Below are 21,475 nucleotides of genomic sequence, written 5' to 3'. Positions count from 1 at the left end.
TCTGTCGGCCACCTCGAATTCGCTTGTCCGTCAAGCAATGTAATGAACACAAAGAAAGCTCCCCACCTGATATGACGTATACATAAATATTATGCATATTACAATTAACCAAAAAGAAAAATAAATATAAGTGAAAGTACGCCTTTATCACCCTCAGCTCTCCGCTATTAGTCAAAAGCTTTCAGGCTGCCCCCACTTTGCCTGTCTGTCACATTATGCCACATATCCACGAAAGAACACCATGACAATGTGACGTCCATGCATAAAGCTGAATTATTGTGGCGAAGAAAAATGATTTTTTTTAAATAGACAGAGACTGCCCCGTTTCAATATGAATGAACATGGGTGCCCACCGATCACGCCGACACAGGATCAGGAAGCACCGATTAGGAGCTTCCTGACCTGATAATTTATGATCTGAAGTGAAGGCGCTAAAATGACGGAGGACAAAGAAGAAACACACACACACACACACACTTCTTTGTCCTCCGTCATTTTAGCGCCTTCACTTCAGATCATGCTTAACCAACACGCCCAACTATCCATCCTAACGTCTATTTACTTCCACTGTACTAGCCCGCCCCCACTGAAGTTCTTTCAATTTCTAAGTGCTCCCCACCTCTTGTCAGAAAACCCTTGCACGGTAGACAATACTATTTACTTTAAAAGGAAGCAAATGTGAGTTCCTACAAACGAGGAGAGTATTTTATTGGGCTTTACAATCAAGGCTTTGAGTCACCGCAACGTGATTGTGTCGGTAGTTACGTAAGCATGACGTCAAAAGATTGGAATAAAACAGATTGGAACACTTTCATGTTATAGAGCCCAAAGTAAATGTGCACGCAACAATCATGGCTTCGTTAGGCAGAACCTGTCTATGGACAGTTTCACTCTAGGATCGCTATACTAGATTATACGCGATCTAATTGTTCTATTTCGACTGGGTAACAATTAAGCACCATCCAACCGTCACTGAATTCTGCCAAACGAAAATTAGAACAGGCGCAACAATTTGCATCATTTTTGTTGTTGGTATTGTTGTTGTAGTTGCGTTTTCTTAGACTTTCGTCGTACGTCGTTTACTGTTCAGGAAAGCCTTTGTGAAGCTATAGACGCCAGGTCGCCGAAAAGCACCGCCTCAAAATGCACATTGGAATATTTCTTTTTTCACTTATACAGAGTGGTTGCATTACTTCTATCAAGCTATATCTTACCTGATACGTTCATGTGACCGGAGATTCTGGTCTAAGTGAGTCACAGAAAAATCTCGCCTGCTTTCTGCAGACCGCTAGTACCCATCTGCCATACCCCTTACCCACTGATTCAATGATCTCGCTTCAAGTGGAGAAACAATCTTGCTTTCCATGGGGGACAACTATGTTGCGGTCATCTGGCTGCAATTACACTGTCTCATAACATGCAAGGACTGATGTTCAGGTCCGTACTGCCGAAAACACGTCCTATTATCGTCCGGACAAACGTCATTTCGCCATTCAATAAACTGAACAAGTCGGTTCAAGTGTCCGTAAGTTCTCTTTTTGTGAACTTCTGCAGTACTACCAATCCAGTTGGTTTTCCTTGGCACTCCAAGCGTTTTTTCTCACAAGATGGAACAACCCGCACCACCACTGGCACTCGCGTTCGAAGCAAGATGACCGCCGACGCCAGCCCGATGAGGCGGTGACGATGCCCAACAGCCCACCTTGTCGCCCCTAGAATCGGCCGACGAAGCATCAGCCAGCCTTCGTTGCTGCTGATTGTAATTGTTGTGACAGTGTGTGCAATGCTGGCATGGCGGCTGCAGCCCGACGGTGGTCAGCATGGCCGGAGGCGGCACGGTGACTACCGATGCTGGAGACAGGGGCTGTGTAGGAACCTTCAGCTCAAGCTCGGTCCACGCAGTTTTGCGAGGAGTGGGCCGACCGTTGGTTTCCCGGGGCGAAGCGTTCACCGGCGTGGTGGTGGGAGCAACGCTTATAGTCCGACGCTTGGGTGAAGAGCCATTCGACATCTCCATGGTCCCCGTGATGTCCTTGACGACTGCAGTGCCCGGTGCATTCCCTCCGGTTTGTGTGGTGGGACTCACGCCAGCCGTAGGCTTCGTCAACGTCATACTCCCTCCTCCGTGGGGTGGAGGCGTATTGGATGGCGAGTGCTTCGCTATCTCCTCGTAGGTCACGGGCGAATACACGGAGCGGGCCCCAACCGAGGACTTGCGGCGCTTTGACTCCTGCTTCGTCGAAAGGACAGTCGGAGCATCCGGGTATCGCCGGTTGACGTTGGCCTGGCCTTTCTTTCCCTGGAGCCAATACGTTTTCATCGAGCCTTTGCCCTATTAAGGACAGCAAAGAAAAACAATATAGAAAGCTATTAGAGCGAGTCGGCTTGTCAAACTTTTGTAGGACTGCTAAATAAAACAATAACATAAAAAGGCAAGACAAAACAGAATATAACAATTTCGTGGGCATGTTATACACATATCCGCATAAACTGAAATCTTCAGCTCAAATAAACGGCGCCCCGCCCCAGTGAATCACGCATTTATCAGCCTAGATGTGTTGCAGACCGCTTACTTCGATACGAGGCTTATATTCTTTAACAATTGTGTTTCGATAATCACCAATAGCTTATTAGTCAATATGTTTAAAGTAATAAAGATGTCTACTGCATGCAGGTTACAGTATTCATGTTGGAGTGGAGCATTTAGGCACCGGTTCCTGCGTTGAGCGTCGGCATGCCTCAGCGTCGTTCCTCAACGCAACCGAACGAATGAGCACAAAGAAAGGTGAAAACCAAGGCAGTGCGCAGCGGGAGATGAAAGAATAGAATGCGAGGAGGAAAGTGGAGGAACAGGAGACTACAGCGAAAAGCATGGTGCAGAAAGAGTAGGTGGAAATCATGGTGAAAGGGTGAGCAGGAATGCAGAGCGCCGCATGAGACTACGAGGTGGCGTCTTAGTATTTGCAATTTTAACGTATGCGCTAGGCGGATTCTGCACTACTTTCTGGAGGCCACGCGATCACGCTGGAACTTTCACCGAGTCATGTATAAAAGCCGACGCGCTTCACCCCCAGGTTAGATCTTGGACAACCGCCGACTCTGCTGGCCCCTGTCGTGGTGCTGGAGTGTTATTGTTTTGCTGGGCACAAGTACGCCCAATGGAGAGGTAAACTTGTAAGTCACAAATCGAACAATTTGTCCTTGTTCACTACCACGTGGCAATGTAATTAGAGTAGAAAATAATATTAACCAGTTCTTTCTGCACAATGAGCGACGGAAGCAGCGGAAGTGCTTCGTCTCGAGTCAGAATCAAGAGGCACGTGCAGGCGAAGCACAACCTAAGTGCCGTAGCCGAAAATAAAGAATTGTCTCTAACTGTACTTACATACATGTCACGCTCAAATTCTTTGCCTCACTATATTGCTCAATGTAAACACGTGTAGAGCTGCGCTCAACTTTCGCATCACGGCGTGTTGTAATAGCCGGTAATTTTGTTACCATACAGCGTTAAATATGCAAGGGATTCGCAGCTAGGGCATAAGTAATTTAGATATTGTGTGATTTCCCTTTCAGAAGCTACATTATTCAGCGGACATTTTGTACCATGATAATTTATAGGAGTAAAATGTGCCTATAGGGTAGGAGCTTCTCTTATTTGCAATGAAAATGACCTGCACATAATATGATGACATTAAACACTGCAGCAAAATACTTCGGCTGTGCCTGTCAGCATGGTAAATTGCCCTGAAATATTTATATCCATGATGTGACTCCTTAGCATGCCCGTAAAGTAGACAAACATTCTAGATCCTGTCCCAACAGGAATAGGACCACCCTAACTAGGAATGAACCCTGTGTTTCATAGTCATTTTGCTGAACAGCTGAACGCCGTAGCCACTTCGCCACTTCTGAATATTTGAGATGTGCTGCGATCATAAGACCATATGCGGAGGGATGCAGTACACCCTAATCTGAAAGTTGCATTTGATGTTGATTTTTCCCTGTTCTCGAGTCCCATCAAATTTCAACAAAGCTGTTCCATGGAAAAGTCTATTGACTGATGTCAAAATCATACTTGTATGCTGGACCCACTAAAGTTAGAGGATATCACGTGGCTACTTTAAGTAGTCTAAAAATAAGTGCAAAAGTCATTGTACCGCTTCATATGTCCACATGCATTCAATTTCGAGTTTGCGATTATTTGGCCAACATATCTACGCACGTTATATAAGCTCTCGTGATGAACATTTCTTTAATGCTGTTTCAAAGAAAGCTCACTAGCTCTATATCCTTCATCAACACGCAGCAAGCAGACAGTACCATGCCAAGCAAACAACGCACATAGGCACAGCAAGTGACACAGTCTCGATTCAGTCTCTATTACAACAAATAAAAGTTAAAAATACAGTACCACAACGAATTTTATTACAGTACATATGCTTTATTTAACAAGCACGTGTACATGTGCACATGTACGTGTAACATGCACGTGTACGTGTAACAAGAACGTTGACACGTGTACTTGTCTTTATCGGGCGACACGTTTCACCGCCTAACAAATGTTATCGCACAGCGCATGACGCGCTTGCATGTGTCGCAATTTTCTAGAATGTTATCGATGGTTCCATCCGCTGTCTGTTGTCGCCGAATTGTGTAATCTGATTGCATGTATCCGTGACGCGAATGGCGTAGAACTTTGTGGAAGGCATGCGGGTCCCAGCGATTACTCTCGAACATTCGACGACTGATCTATAAATGCCGACCCGCTGATCAGATTTTCGACAATCAGCGACCGTGTTCGCCGCTATCGCCGGGCTATAAGTGTAGCCTGTTTTGTGGGCACAGGTTCACCCAATAAAAGTTAGTTTTTCCGTTCACAGTATTGCAACTGTGTTCTTCAACGTCACCACCACGTGACAATATCCTTCATCAACACGCAGCATGCAGGCAGCACCATGCCAAGCAAACAATGCACATAGGCACAACAAATGACACAGTCTCGATTCAGTCTCTATTAAAACAAAGAAAGGCTAAAAATACAGCTCCAAAATGAATTTTATTACAGTACATATGCTTTATTTAACAAGCAGGACGGTATTTACGAGCTACTAATCTACACTACAGCAACTACAATAAAACAAATGTCAAGAACATTACAACTATACCCAGATATTCAGTTTACGACAGTCATCATAGTGTAAAAAATCATGAAGCGTGCTATTTAGGGAAGATGTGCAATGTTCTCTCTTGGTTTATGTTAGGAATATATGGAAATCTATGATGGAACGTTTAACAATCATTGTTAGCGCGTTGTTGACGTATTGACCAGTGTCATTACGAATAGACCATGGCGAGAGGACATAATATACAAGTTTGCAATGTCGCGTTGTGGTTTTCTGGTCGTGTGGATTTCACATTTATTGAAGAATGATATGTTTCGCTGTTCTTTTACTGTCTTAAATGCTTGTGTGAAAAATGTGTTGGCGCTTAACGAAGTCTTTTCACCTAAATAATCAATTGTGCAAGCTAATAGGTATATTGGAAAGACACTTTCACGTACCTTCACGTCTACCGTTCCACGCTCCTGAATCAGCCACTTTGATTCATCTAGCAGTTCCTTCGTCCTCTGACTGATGTGCACCCGTAAGGCCTGTGTAGATAAAACTTATTACGTGCCATTCAAGTTCAAGTATGCATTTTACATTTCTTACGTATATGTAGTAAATCTCCCCAGCATGATGGTTAACGTGCATATTCATAGTCAAATGTCACCATGAAAGTGCAAAGAAAGTTGCATGCGAAGATTTCAAACTCATTTCATTACAAATAAAGCACGTCCCATTGTACTGAAATAATTTTGTTGCACCAATCGTTACACACATTTTTGAATGAGAAAGCGTTCTACTTCATGTAAAGCGAGCCTATGAGTAGCAGTCTGAGAGAGCGGTCAAGTTGCAGTTTTGTGCTCACTGAAAGCGACTGTATTCCTGCAAAGTATATAAGTTGTCTTCAACATCTATGGAACAGGAGATATGTTTCGTTTTAAACTTCGGAATACAAACACATATCACAGGAAGTAGCCTTTAATGCTGCAAGAAAACACTGCACTTGCCTCGCTGATTAGAGCCCATTTAATTACCATTACAAGAAGTAGTTATTAGCTATGCCCGAACATGACGAAACAATAGGTTCCTTAAATGTAGTCTGAAGGGACATTCCTGTGATCTACCGGAACTGTTTTTCTGTGTGAAGTTCAGGTACATATCCCTAGTACACATGAGCCCGCTTCAGCCGATACGCAAGCCAGATGAAGTGCAACCGCCGACGAGACTGCCAAACAGCAGATGGTCTGCAACTAGATTCGACAAAAGAAGGAGTCCAAGTGGTTAAAAAAATTACCTCACTAGTGCTTTCCATTCGCGATGCTGTATTGACGGAATCGCCGAACAGGCAGTACCGCGGCATTTTCAGGCCTACAACACCGGCCACCACGGCACCAGAATGGATACCTGCAAAAGTTTGCAAAAGGTTTAGTCATGACCATACAACTCTTACTAGTTTCATTCACAAGGTTCAGTGGAAGTTCAGTGCATTCGCAACTAACAGTGGTAACACTCAACAGGAGTTCAAGTGAAACTTAAACGCCGACTTAGGTACAAGAGTGGCACCAGGCAAACTATACAAAAAATATAGGGTTACGAACGCAATATTGTGTTTGTTTCAGCAGAAGCCATGCAAGAAAAACAATGCAAACTTCCATGTACTTTTGCGGCAATAAAATCAGCAGATGAACTGATTGAATAAGTAGTCGAGTGGTTTACTGAAGCTCTTTAACGTCGCTGATCAACACCTGGAACATTGTGGAGAGGAAAATCTTGATACCCCTTGGAACCATATCTGTAGGTTTAGATCTAATGCTTCAGTGATTCAGTTGCCGAAACACTCAGTGCAGCTATTTCTTGCTGTATGGACGATTTTTTTTACAAATAGAAATTGTCAGGATATCTTGCTATAATATGGGGCAGAAAAATGAAGCGAATGAAGCAAGGTGCTCTTCCACAAGGTTCCTTTATTTTCCAATCATAGGCTGCACTCTCCAAGATGACTGAAAGAATAGGCGCGAATAAATTACACAAGCAGACATACAACAGATGAGGACAAGTGCTTGTCCTCGTCTGTTTCATGTGTCTTTGTGTAACCTATTCGAACTTAGCTTTCCAGTCCACATGTATGACCAGGGAACTGAACCAATGAAGTGCTTTGTCAGATTCAACAAATTTGTGTCCCGATTTTAGATGTGCCACAAAGTAACATTTTCCAGGTGACGGCCTCTATCGCCAGTGAATATATAATGAAACCTCGAAGTGCTGCAGTAGACATCCCTGGCCTGACTGTAGAGAACAGTGTACGCCAGTTTAGCAAAAGTCTAAACAGAGCAGCGTTGGTTAACAGGATAAAGCAGTGATACCGAATGAGAAACCAGGGGCGCTATAACGTAAAGCTATTCCAAACTTTTCTATTCCAATTCTGCTATCAGCCCTCCGCGATTGGTCAAAAACATTTTTCGACCACCCCCTGTTTCACCTGTCTGTCACGCGACGTTACAAAAACCGCAATACCTCCCCATCTGATATGATGCGTGCACACTGATTATGCATTATTTGACAGAAAAAAGAAAAACAGTTATTTCTGATTCGACCCCTTTTCGCCATTAGCCCTCGGCTATTGGTAAAATGTTTTCGGGCTGCACCCACTTCACCTGCCTGTCACGCGACGTCACAAAACCGCACGAACTCACCGCGTCAAAGTGACGTGTACGCGATAAAGATGCATTAATATGCCGAACAAAACTGAATTTTTTTCGGAATAGCCGCAGGCTGCCCCGTTCCGAAAGGAATAAAAGATAGCTGCCGCCGATCGCTGAGACGCTGGCTACTCGTACCTGCTGGAGAGCATGGGTGTATTTGCGTATAATAAAGCTTCTTGCGTGACCGTGTAACGTTTTTAAGCACTTTCGACACGTTTACTACCTCATTCTGCCAACTCTTCTTTGCTGAGGGTCAATTTTAGCGTCATTCTTAAGCTTCCGTTGCATGCCGCCGCGATTTTCGACCAGCCACCACAAGCTAAGTAAGGGAAAGCCGACCAATCGCAGACGCCGGCACCACCCTCTTCATCCGGTTATCGGTTTTCAGTGCACTGGCTCTGCCCTAGTGAATCCCGCTCCACTTGAGCGTTCTCCTCGCCTCTTGTCAGCCAATTAGATACAACAAGCCGCTCAGTGTAGGCAATGTTATTCGTTTTTCAAGCAAACAAAAGGGACCCCCTATGAACGAGGAGAGCGTTTGATTGGTCTGTTCAGACAACCCTATGGGTGACCGCCCTGTGCTTGCGTCGGTGGTTACGCAAATTTGACGTCAGGAAATTGGAATAGAAACATATTGGAATACTTTTACGTTATAGGGCCCCAGCGCTGCTGCACCTAAGCACCAGGAACACATAGCATCGCCTCCATGGTTGAGTATATGGTGATCATTGTAGTTTAGGACTCTTCGACATTACATGTCATTATTACAGTCATAGGCATAAAGACCTTTTTTAGGTAGTGTTCTCTGTGCACGACAAACACCTGGTGCGCTCAATCTGAACTATTCATAATCGATGCCGCGAGGTAGGCAGCTGGGGCCCTATAACGTAAAACTATTCCAATATGTTTCTATTCCAATCTCCTGACGTTAAATTTGCGTAACCACCGACGCAAGCACCGGGCGATCACCCACAGGGTTGTCTGTACAGACCAATCAAACACTCTCCTCGTGTATAGGAGGTCACTTCTGTTTGCTTGAAAAACGAATAACATTGCCTACACTGAGCGGCTTGTAGTATCTAATTGGCTGACAAGAGGCGAGGAGAACGCTCAAGTGGAGAGGGATCCGCTGGGGCAGAGCCAGCGCACTGAAAATCGATAACCGGATGAAGAGGGTGGTGCCGGGATCTGCGATTGGTCGGCTTTCCCTTACTTAGCTTGTGGTGGCTGGTCGAAAATCGCGACGGCATGCAACGGAAGCTTAGGAATGATGCTAAAACTGACCCTCAGCAAAGAAGAGTTGGCAGAATGAGGTGGTAAACGTGCCGAAAGTGCTCGAAAACGCTACACTGCCACGCAAGAAGTTTTATTATACGCAAATGCACTCATGCTCTCCGGCGGGTGCGAGTAGCCAGCGTCTCAGCGATCGGCGGCAGCCATCTTTTATTCCTTTCGGAACGGGGCAGCCTGCGGCTATTCCAAAGAAAATTCAGTTTTGTTCGTCATATTAATGTAGTTGTATCGCATACACGTCACTATGACGGGGTTAGTTTGTGTGGTTTTGTGACGTCGCGTGACAGGCAGGTGAAGTGGGTGCAGCCTGAAAACCTTTTACCAATAGCCGAGAGCTAATGGCGAAGAGGGGTCGAATCAGAAATAACTGTTTTTCTTTTTTCTGTTAAATCATGCATAATCAGTGTGTACACATCATATCAGTTGGGGGGCTATCATGGTTTTCGTGACATCGCGTGACAGACAGGTAAAGTGGGGGTGGTCAAAAAACGTTTTTGACCAATCGAGGAGGGCTGATAGCAGAATTGGAATAGAAAAGTTTGGAATAGTTTTATGTTATAGCGCCCCTGGATGCTTTTCTGCTTAACGTCTCTGCACTCTCTCCTTTCTTTTCTTTTTATGCGACCCTGGTAGTGTTCCTGAAGAACAAAACCGATAGCCTCTGCACAAAGCCTATTCCATACGACGCTATTGTCATCGTGCCAAAGCTCTGCATGCGACAAAAATTGAAGTATGAGGTGTCAAGCCACACACCACCCCCCCAGCACTAGCGACGGCGACCAACCGGTTGGTGACACGTCCCACCGATCGTAGCCATCACTGCGATTTTTTGCCGATATTGCGTCGAGAGCTGCGAGAGCTATTTGGGGTTCGTTTTGGGAAAAGGCATCTGTCGCTCAACAAGCCCTAAACATTGCAACTAATTGAGGGGAGCCGTGTACTGCGCATATGGCACGTACGTAGATCTCCTACGTCAAATTTGGTTCTGTGTTGTCTATTTGTTCCTTCAAGCCCTACATTCCTAATCAAGCGAATGTTTATGGCGAAAGCCATAAAAGTGGCTTGACTAAGTGGCCCATACTCCCGATGGCCGTGAAGAAAAATTGGACAAGCTTAAGCTTCGCCTTCAAGAGTAGAACGCGATAGCGTTATCGCACGCCGTTCCCACCACCCACTCATTCGCTCGGCATGCACTTGACGAGACGAAGGGGAGAAGCGGGCGAGTGGCGCGTCACCTGTCGGGGCAGAGCCGTACATTGCGAGGAGGAGGTCTTCTGTGTTTGCCGAAAGATGGCTCTGCAGGTGCGCCAAGCGCAGAAAAATGCAGCAGAAACGTACTTCGCTACTCCTTTAACTGCGACTTCCGTAATTTACATGCTCATAAAAACCGATATATACTGCAGTATAACTTTTTACGGCACGTCTCTAAGGCAACAACGCAATCACCAGAGGCGCTTTTGTCCCGCTTTGAACCATCGAAGTCATGGCTGAGTGGTAGCGTCTCCGTACCACACTCCGGAGACCCCGGTTCGATTCCCACCCAGCCCATCTTGGAAGTTGTTTTTATTTGTGAATTGCCTTCCGGGATTCATCACTCACGGTAAACGCCACCGACACCGGCTTTTCTGCGACACGAGGTCCTTAACGCTCTTGCATTAAAAAGGGCGATCCGGTCGAATGGTACGGAACTATCATCAGCTGCAATGACTGATTCCCTCCTAAGGAAGCGAAACATTCCCTCCTACAAGCACTCATCAAAGTGCTTGTAGCCTGCGTCTAGTGCAGTACTAAAAAAGCACGTGAACTTCTCAATGGCTCGTACCCCCGTAAGGAAAGAAAACGTACAATGGCTCTCATAGCCCATAAGACTGAGGCTACAAGTGCTCAGCAAAGTAAGTGCAGCGAACAATGTAAATATGCATTGAAATCACCCATACAACATACCAAAACATACGTTTGAATCCCCTGCTAAGAGGGCGCAACGTAAAGTCGAATAGAAAGCCCGCTGGTGCGAGTCTGAGCCCGCTATACGGACCGGTGCGAAGCGCGTCGCGGCCCGGACTCCCTCTCCCCTGACGACGTTTCGCCTTGCTCCCTCACGGGTTGCAGACTCAAGCGTCCTTCCTTTCTTTAGATCACTATCTGTCTATCTCTCTGCCCGTGCCGATCACGACGTTTGGCTGGCGTGCATCGCTTCCCCCTCCGAGACACCGAGTTCTTTGGTTCGTTCCGCTCGCTCAGGCGCACGTTTCCTTGCCACGCCGAACGCTGCGTTGCTCGACGCTCACCGTGTCCGATGCGGGGCGACTCGTAAGTGATCGCTGCGCCGAAACCCATTATCTTACACCCCTTGGCGGGTCGACGGGAACGCTGTCGCGTTTCACTCTAGAAGGCGAAGCTTAAGCGTGCTCCAATTTTTATTCTTTTTTTTGTGCGTTGGCTTCGAGTGCTGATAGTACGTACTTTTGCTTCCCTTTCGGTGATTTTCACGCACTGCTGCTTGGTAATATTACAAGATGTCACTCACAAGAAAACATGGCCTTCGGATCTTGTCCCAATTTTCTGGTGTGTGCGCGCAAACTCGCTGTACACGAAAACGCTAATGTTGCAGCACGGTGTTGTTTTACGGACGCAGCCTTTTAAAGTATAGGCAACTACGCTCAAATGCTGTGTCGAGGCGATATGACATGACAGCATAGTATCCGGCGTTTCGACGTCGCTCGATATGCGTAACCATTGCGCTGCAGTGTATTCGTGTTAGCTTTCACGCGTATTTCTTCCGGTGAATTAAGCGTCTCATTCCACAGTTCTGTTACTTCCGCTGCGGACGCGATTGCTTATTAAGCTGGCAAAGCAAACGTGCAAACTCTATATGATAACGAATGTTGTGCAGTAGCATATTTAATGCTTCAACCAGTAACAAACAGCATCGTCAATTTGTTTTTGAAGCGGTAATACACCATAAGCATCACTTCGTATTTCGCATCTCGTATTTTAAGTTTGATTTTTTTTCCTCAACAGCCACCAATAAACCTTCACCATGTTGCCAAATTTGTGTCATCGCTGCACCTGTATCAACCCTCACTGTAAAGGTTAATTGGAAATGGCCCTTACTCCAATGCATTTGCCTTTTGTTCATGCTGGTTATAACATATTACAGGAGTAGTCTGAGAAACTACCTTGCCGTAAATATTAACGCGAAAGCGTTAAGGATGTCGTGTCGCAGAAAAGCGGGTGTCGTCGGCGTTGGTGTCGGCGTCGGTGGCGTTGGCCGTGAGCGAGAAATCCCAGCAGGTACTCCATGAATAAAAAACAACTTGCAAGATGGGCTGGGTGGGAATCGAACCAGGGTCTCCGGAATGTGAGACAGAGACGCTGCCACTGAGCCACGAGTTCGATGCTTCAAATCGGTACAAAAGCGCCTCTAGTGAATGCGGTGTTGCCTCAGAAACGAGCTGTCTCTAAGGCTCAGGCGTGCGTCGCTTGCTGAGGCGCACATTTCGTTGCCGCACCGAACGCTGCGTTGCTCGACGCTCACAGCGTCCGATGCGGGGCGCGTAGTCGCTGCGCCGTAGCCCATTGTCTTACACCCCTTCGCGGGTCAACGGGAACGCTGTCGCGTTCCACTCTTGTAGGCGAAGCTTAAGCGCCCTCCAATTTGTCCTCCCTTTCCTTGCTTCTCTCTATTTGCAACATGTAAAACACATGCGACAATGTGGAATTCTATTTATTAACAGTATAATAAATATTCAACAAAAGCAAATCAGAATCGTGCAGAGAAGTCAGCTAGTTGCATTCATTCCTGCGAATGAATGTATCATTTTACGTGCGGGCGGTTTTTGCACGCCGACAGCTGGTGATGTGTGTAAACATATCTCGAGACATAAGCCATTCCAAACAAGAAAAAAGCAACGTTCTCTATAAGTTTGCCACTATATGAATTAGTCCAAAAACTCGTATAGCCATTTCCTGTCATTACTGCCCCTATATTAGAAGTATCAATCAAATTGTAGGGTATACAAAGATAGCATAACATTTATGCATCCGAATCTTCTTTGTGCTAGGTTATGAGCTGCAGTTGCTTACTGATTTACTCCATGGTGTGATTTAAGGCATATGTATGAAATATCCCCAAGCTTTCACTCAACCGTGCTTGCTCGGACGCGTATCCTAGCCAGACTCCCACTAAGTCATCCTCATGGTTTGGTCATAGTGAGCTGACTCTTGAATTCACCGTCCTATGTATACATTGCATGATTGATACTAGTGTTGTGACCTGTCTGCTGCATAAGTAAACATATCATTGGGGGCCGTGTTGTATTGTATGGACATACGAACAAATGTATACATTGCAGTCTCTTTTGTAGAATTTCTATGACCGTTGCCCGGAAGCTTGGCGTCATGTCGGTTCCAACAAGTTCATGAAATCTGCACCATATCTTTTGCCGAGGCTGTTCGCTATCATATATATATATATGTATATATATATATATATATATATATATATATGTGTGTGTGTGTGTGTGTGTGTGTGCGTGTGTGTGTCTGTCTGTGTGTGTGTATTAAAAACGCTTACATCAATGCAAGTACAATAATCGGGACATTACGAACGTATGGGAGTGAAATGGTGAACACGCATGCTAAACACATGTGCAGGCGGAATCGCACTTCGGCCGAGTTGGCCGTCATCTATCGCAAAAAAACACAGGCCGACACTGTAATGAATACCATGCATGATTTTAACGAATGCCGTGTCCATGGGCTATAGGCGAAACAAACGTGAAACTTAGTAGTTACCACGAGGTAACAACTATGGACTCTGGCACACGCCTGACACGCCTGACACTAAACCACTGTAGAAAAGTGTGTTTAGTGTGCACTTATACTTAAGAACGCTCATAAAAACAAAACGTTTTGCTAATGCCATCTTTTCGGAAATCCCAGATTAGATTATGCCTGTAGGTTCCCTTACACTTATCTATTTTGTTCGGTTAATCTAGTTTGCAATGACTCCTATTAGCATGCTCTAACTTTAGTATATTCTAGGTAATACGGCCAGTTTAAAAGATCGGGATGCTTGCTTTGTTTTGTAGTGAAGGGATCATAACATACGTTACAGTTGCCTACGTTTTTTGCTAGTCTAAGCTCCTGAGCCCCACTTAAAGATAGTGCGCTGAAGCAAGCAGAAGCACCCGCATCTCAACGAGATTGGGCTGTAGTTCCGATAGATTCCTCCTTTACGCTTGCTGCTACGAAGGCAGAATACTAGCGCTTCATTTTGTTGTTAGACAACCGAGTGCCCTCCTAGCATCGTATATAATGTTTGCCCTGGAGTGGCGCCAACGCACTACACACTGCGGCATATCGATTTAAGCTTCATTATACAGATTTACACTATATAGTAACAACGTGAGAACAGGCTGAGAAAGTAGACGTCGCGCAAGTCTGTTAGAATGGTGTGATGCCATGTACACAAGTGACTGCAGCTCCTAAAACATGTGGTGTCTGCTTTTGCGCCTATTAAAATATTCAGAGAGGAATCATTCATAATTCCTAATTATGGCATACGTACCGCGATGAATGAATCAGGCTAGCGCTAATGTTTAAAGTTCACAACACGTTCCTTTGTGCCTTCAGTAAACACACATATCATTTGTGTCTTTCAAGGGCAGAAATGAGTTTTCGGGTTGGTGCTTGCTATTACCTTTGGTGAAGGAATATCGCTAGGGGCAGGCACCGCGTATGCGAAATAACGAGCAATATAGTGGCAAACTATGGCGTCCGAGGAAAAGCTCAAGACCTCACAAAATCCTATTTGTTGAACAGAACACGACATCTAGTCTTTAAAAATTTATTGTCTTCAATACCATATATTAGTGCGACAGTCGCCCAAGGAAGCATTTTGGGACCGCTCTTATTTCTAATTTATATAACTGACATTGTGCAATCTGTAACTGATGGTAAGATGATATCCCATGCTGACGACACTTTGGTGTTCATATCCGGGAGATCAGAAAGTGACATTGAAGAGAAAGCTGTCAGAACACCTAATGCATTAACAACAATGGCAAAAGCAACTTATTTGAAGATTAGTTCTAAGAAGACAAAGATAATATTGTACTTTCCAAAAGGAAATGTAATTTCTAGGTCGTTGAACGTGTTTTAGGCTCGGATACTGTTGAAGTAGTAGATTCTGTGAAAATTCTTGGTGTTATATCTTCAAAGCATTTGATATGGAATGGCCGTATTCACTTTATTACATCAAAAATGTCTTCAGCTCTCGGTGTTATGTTCTGCCTGTGCGATATTCCTCCTGTCAAGGTTAGGCTGTTGCTGTATAACTCATTAGTTCTCTCTCTCTTGCTATAATATTGTTGCACCGTTTGGGGCAGTACGGGCGTCATAAATTTATCCAAGCTTCACCTTCTTCAAAGAAGAGCTGTAAGATGCAGTGCTGGTCCGCCTTAGCGCTCCCCTATACATGACTTGTTTTATTAATATTAAATCCTGCTAATCTACACATTATACAATTATAGACTTTAATTATCCATAAATGCTGCTCACGAAATAATGAAAATTATATTTGTTATCTGACAAAAGTTGAGACAAACATGCATATCCCACAGACTAGACATAATGCAATTTGGTTAGTGCCGACACCTAGGGCATATTATACCGATCAGTCTCTTTCTTATACTCTTCCAGTATTAATAAATAAATTAAACGAAGAATTGTTGGCCCTTTTTAGCGTTCAAATGATGCTATTAAGCAGTTTTTTCTGAGCAAGATTACGTGATGATATCACACACAGTTAAATGCTATACCACTTTTTTCTTTTCCCCATAACTAATTATTTGTTTTTCTAATACCCGTGTTGTGCTGCAAATGAATAGCTCTGCTTTTTGCAAAGTGTTTTTGTTATCTTGTATCAGTGTTTATTTGGAAAAATGACAATCTCTGCCTGTGTACTGTACTGCCAAGTTGATAAAGGGAGCAGGGTCACTGTCAAGCTGGCGAAATTTTAGTCCTATCTCCTTCTCTGTCTAAGAGAAAATAGACTGAATTGAATTGAATTGAATTGAATTGAATCATTTCTTCGGAAGCTTGCACTGCTCACGGGTAGCGCGAGTGTCTCTCTGCGCTGACACGACAACTAGGCTGAATCCAAATACTACGTATGCAATGAGGATAACTGCATGGGCTTGTTGTTAGGCGCTCTTGTAATTTGCTGTAATGCAGGCAGAAGCATGCGGACATAGAAGGCATACGAGGCAGTAGACAGCGCTCAAAGACCAGCTGCGAACAGCTGCTTTTATCCGCTATGTCTCGTCCCACTGAACTTCGGGAACCCCTGTTTCCCACTAGAAAACATGTCTTAAACTTCGAAGAGTTGTTGAATTCAAAAACCCGCACATTATTTGTTCTATTAGAGACAGGACACTACTATCACAACGCACAGGCTCTTTCATTACGTTCAAATTATTATGCGGCGTATGACACAAATTCTGGCGGAAAGTAACCCTGGGCGTCGCATCAGCCACATTGTTGAAGCCGCACTCGTGTGGAATCGGCCCTCTATGAACCACATTGCGAGGCATCTGATTGCGCTATTTTTTTTTTGTTCGCCATTCGCAGCATGTGAAACAGACTTTATCACGAAGCGACCGGCCCCAGCAATAGGCGCCACCAAGACAGTTTGCTCAGTCACGTTTTGTGTAAACCGAAAGTCTTTAGTGTTGTACTTCGTCTTCGTATGTGAAATTCCATGCCGAAAGCTCATGAAAACACATCAGCCATTTTTCCTTGCAGTGTCTTTCGAAAGCACTCTTGACCGAACGAAAATTGAGGAACAAGAAGACGTGTGACAGCATTTCGTATATAATGTATTTCGAGATTTATTCAAATTCAACAAGAACGACAGCTACAACCTAAAAGGTGGCTTAGCATATGGAATTACATGTCTTTTTTAAGTACGCTCTAGAACATTTCCAACTCCATCATACAGCGCAAAACAGAAGCATTATACCTTGCACAACTGACCTTCACGTTTAGCTAAATAGATGCATTAAATGAGCTTTCATAATAGCACCCAGCCTCTGCGCTTAGCGAATTCGCTCACAATGTAGCTAGCTACCTTAGACATTTTTTATAATTGCATGAAGCACCCTGTAGATCAGAGCACTATGTACCACGAGGTCGGTGAACAATGAGCGCCAGCTGTCGTTCTGATTTCGCTAGCTGCTGCACCGAAGCACGCCGTTTACATTACGACTTCAAAATGTTCTGAGTGTAACGAGAAGCTGGAGTATTGCTGTAAGCGCCTTTAAATTATCTCTATTGGGCACGAATTATTTCGTTTGTTTAAAATTCAGTTCTAAAAAAAATGTATTGAGCCCTGAGCCTCAATAGAGACTTACAGAAGCAGAACATCTTAACAATCATAAACTTTTTCGGTTAGTTTTTTCAAGTCCGCAACTGCGGACTCCACGCCTGAATTCACTAAAATGTTTTAGAGTGCAGGAACAATGTAAACTATTTCAAACAATATTGGTTGAAAGGCCGACGGCCGTGTGGGAAACTGCCCTCGTTAACACAGCTCCCTGAAAGAACATAAAGCAGAACATGCTTCATGCTGACCTATTTTGTCAGAGCACACACGCATATGTCTATTTTTTAACCTTTTATCTTACATGCATTGCATATATAAGTCCATTTTCGAGCGCTCTTCCATGGAAAACTGCTTTAGGATGTATCCGAAGCATCATCGGTATTTCTTAGTTTTGGTACATTAACGCATCAGTACCTACGCCGACGACATATTTATGTGGCCACCTAGAGTCATACGACCGCAAATTCACGCAATATTGCAGCGAGCTGTTTCCTTAGCGGCTCAGTACCTGCAGTGCCAAGGACTGCAACAGGCCACAGGCTAAGTGCACTGCGATAGCTTTCCCACTGAAGCTTATGTGCCGATATTCGATTGTTATCAACGGCAATGTCATTCCATATGTGGCCCACCACAGATACCTGACTGTTGAAACTGAATGCGGTGTTTCATGGTCGAAGCCTGTGACAATGTAAGGCGAAAGATTGGACTTGGGGTGCTATATATGCAGGATACGCCAAGTTCGGCGAAACTATAGGGATCTTCACCAGCTCTGGCGACTGCCCAAGATGAAAGAACTAATGGTACCAAGACAGTTTGTCCCTCGGCACGCCTCCAGCTTCCATGGTTTACCTACATTAACTAAGGGTGGCTATCATCGATTGGGCGTTGCCTAGTGGGTTGTCGCCAAACTGAAGCTTTCGTGATCATATCGTCGGTGCACGGTCGTTGCCTTCTTTCACCTATTTGTCGTTCCACCGAGTGCATTACAGGCACAAGCAAGTGAGAAAATTATTGCATTTTGAACAATATAATTAGTCACTTTATAGTCGTTCATAATCACCTTAAAGTTTACAAGATGTACACTGAATGTGTATTAGACTAATTGGAGGTTTATTACGTCTCGCGTTATACCTCGAGGGAACGTTCCCCCTCCTCTTTCCTCTGGATTCGATTAGCTCACTACGTGATTGGAGTGGCTCGCTACGTGCTTGCGCTCGCATTTCCGAGCACAGATCGCTGTGCGCCTGGTTTTAGCAGTGGGCTTTAAACAGATTACTCGTTGCTCGCACTAAAGTATGGCTGCGAGTCGAAGTGAGCGTCAGCTAGCGCAGAAGTGGTTTGCCGCGCGCTCACCATGTAAGCACGCAGAAATGCCGTAAAAGACTCATACGAGCAAAGGATCATAAAACTACCCCTTTTTATGCGAAGCATACTAGCCGCACAACCACGCTCTTCCTTGCTGCGCCGCGCGCGGCCGCGTAGCTACCATATGACGTCATAACAGCTGCAAAAGTGGAGGCTCAACTCGTGCGCTCGCTTGCGGCCGCCTAGCTACATAGCCGGGTCTCAGCTCATGCGCTCGCCTGCGGTCGCACAGATGGTACTGCGGCCCTACTCCCGCTCCTCCCGCTATACCAGGTTACCAATACCGCTATACCAGCGGTATAGCGGTATTGGTAGTGGTAGAGCGTATTTGTTGGTTTGAAAATAAAGGAATCAGCAGAGTAACGATGAGTTGTTTCTTCGTCTAGCCGAACCAAATATAGCCAAGCAACAGCAGTTCACCAGGCTAAACAGTGGTTCAACAGCTAAAATAAAGGCTAGTGTGCTTCGCATCCTGGGCTTAACCTTAGCTAAGCGACAGCCATTTTTTCGTTTACTTTGTGATGCGCCTTCATACTGGTTAGCGCAGAGTGATGGTTTCTAAGAGCCGAGTGATGGTTTGTAACATTCGTCCCATTGAATCATGGTCCACGGTTGAACATAAGCTACTATAATTGGGCCTATCGTCGCCGCGTTTCGTCGGTCGACCTTATAAAGCCGCAGTTCCCCTGTGAAGCCCATGGTCCACGATCTACAACACCGCCGTAATTTTGGCGGCTCAACGGAACGTTGTCGCCCGTCACGTGGCGGCCTCGATTGTACTTTCGCTTGCCGGGAAGAAGGCACTACTGAATTTGCCCTACCTTCCCGGGGTCACTAAGTGGAAGTCGCATCAGTAGCTCATCCCTCACAAACTGGTGTAGTTCCTCACACCGGCGTAGTTGCTGTCGTTGGTGATGGCCTGCTCCGACAGAGCAAGCAAGTCGCCGGTAATCTCCTTCGACAGGTACACGTCTACGCTTTTGCTCAGGCTGTTCATGAGCCAAATCACTTGCCGCCTGGAGACGAAAACATTCAGACACCCCAGGTGGTCCGCACTGGTGACGTAGCTTTGTTGGCCTCTCTGCACGTGCAGTGCAGCGGCACCGTGTAACTACGACAAGTGCTTTGAGCACCTGTTGCACCCGAAGGCAGCCCGGCATTCATTCTGGGTCTTCCTATATAATGTCACCATTTCGCCTCCGCATTCCCAGATTGTTTAGCCTGGTTTGAACACCTGGTCCTCGAAGGTGCCCCAGTAATCTGATGACGCCGCCGGACCTTGCGTCGCACTCGAGCGCGGTGGACGCAAAGTGCTTAAAGCCCGAGCGAGCCGTAGTGATTGCACTAACTCTTCCTCAGTAGCCCACTCACACGAATCTGTCTTCGGAAAGCGCAATTTGCAGGCCATGCTGCCTCCGCATACGAAGGTCTTCACCTAACTCGTCACACAGCTAGCGCACTGCCATTTCGGAAAGGCGATAATGACGCTGAAATTCTATGACACTCATGCAGGTGAACGGGTCCAGGTAGCTATATTGACGCTTGCTGCAGCTGGATGCGATGACGCAGGCTGCTGCTGCCGCCATCGTGCCCTCGAGTTCAACTTGAATGGGGAGGGTTCGCGATGTGCGACTTCGACACGAACTCGCCTGTCAATCAAAACCATAGGTCATGCCCTGAGTGAGGCATGTTACTCTTGTGCGCTCAATCACCACAGTTAGTCCAAGCCCAACTTAGTTTTCAGCAACAGTGACACGGTGCTGAACTGAGATCTTGACTGCCGAAATAAAACATGCACAACGCACTGTCATCGGTGATATACTTAGCACCAATACCAAAACTAAGCGTCGACTGTCGCTGGCTTATGCTACATCTTCTCCCGGCTTTGACAGCTCCACAACAAAATGTCATTGATTGCATTGTGGCAACATAACGCAAAGCAAATAGTTATCGGCACTTCATTGTAGCTGCTTGCAAAGCGTCGACGTGCTGTGTTGGACGACAATGTTGAGGAGCGCGTGGTGTTCTCCAACGACAACGTGTCGCAGCTGTCGTTTGAGACGGCTGCTCTGTCTTCGGTGATGTATCGGAGCCGCAATGCCACGAACACGGTCAGCGTCGAGAATCGCTCACTTTTCTAGACTCAGTGCGATAGCATTTTTTCATCACAAGCACCGCATACGTAGCAGTTGCAACACCTTCTTCCGCCCGAAGTCTCATTTCATAACCTCATGCCCTCAGCTGCCAAAATCCGATTGCTGCGGTGCCGCAACGATATCCATCTACGACCGCTATGAGCTCCACCAGGGGTAATAGACAAGCAGCTTGGAGTGCACAACACACTAAAATGCTTTGTACATGCGCATAGAGGCACCTTCACTGGGCAGGTGATAATAAGCGATTAATTGTGTCGCTGGGCGCCATGGTCTTCTTCACAATGCATCGCCACATCGCCAAGGCTTCGCGCACACAGATAAACTGATACTTTTTGACTGTGCTGCATCACTATGGACCCTAGAATCATGGAGGGAGGAAAAAGTTAAGAGAGAGCATTATGTCACGCAGCCAGCCTTGGCAAGCGAATGCTCCGTAAAGCCCACACATTTGCTGAGTGGTGGCTC

At 45.6% G+C, this 21,475-nt stretch overlaps 1 protein-coding gene across 1 annotated transcript in view; it reads right to left on the bottom strand.

Moving 5' to 3' along the window:
• Nucleotides 1-447: 447 nt before the first annotated feature.
• LOC135921136 (soluble guanylate cyclase 88E-like) overlaps nt 448-21,475 on the bottom strand; it is a 131,386-nt gene continuing 110,358 nt past the window's right edge. The window contains exons 12-14 of the mRNA XM_065455458.2: nt 6,400-6,509; nt 5,561-5,650; nt 448-2,332 (exon numbers count right to left, since the gene is read on the bottom strand). Coding sequence (XP_065311530.2) covers nt 1,601-2,332; nt 5,561-5,650; nt 6,400-6,509 — 932 coding nt within the window. The 3' untranslated portion in view covers nt 448-1,600. The remainder of the gene's footprint in view (nt 2,333-5,560; nt 5,651-6,399; nt 6,510-21,475) is intronic.

The sequence above is a fragment of the Dermacentor albipictus genome, chromosome 3 (genome assembly GCF_038994185.2).
Source record: "Dermacentor albipictus isolate Rhodes 1998 colony chromosome 3, USDA_Dalb.pri_finalv2, whole genome shotgun sequence".
In the NCBI taxonomy this organism is placed as follows: Eukaryota; Metazoa; Arthropoda; class Arachnida; order Ixodida; family Ixodidae; genus Dermacentor; species Dermacentor albipictus.
This window is presented reverse-complemented; position numbering and strand designations above follow the sequence as displayed.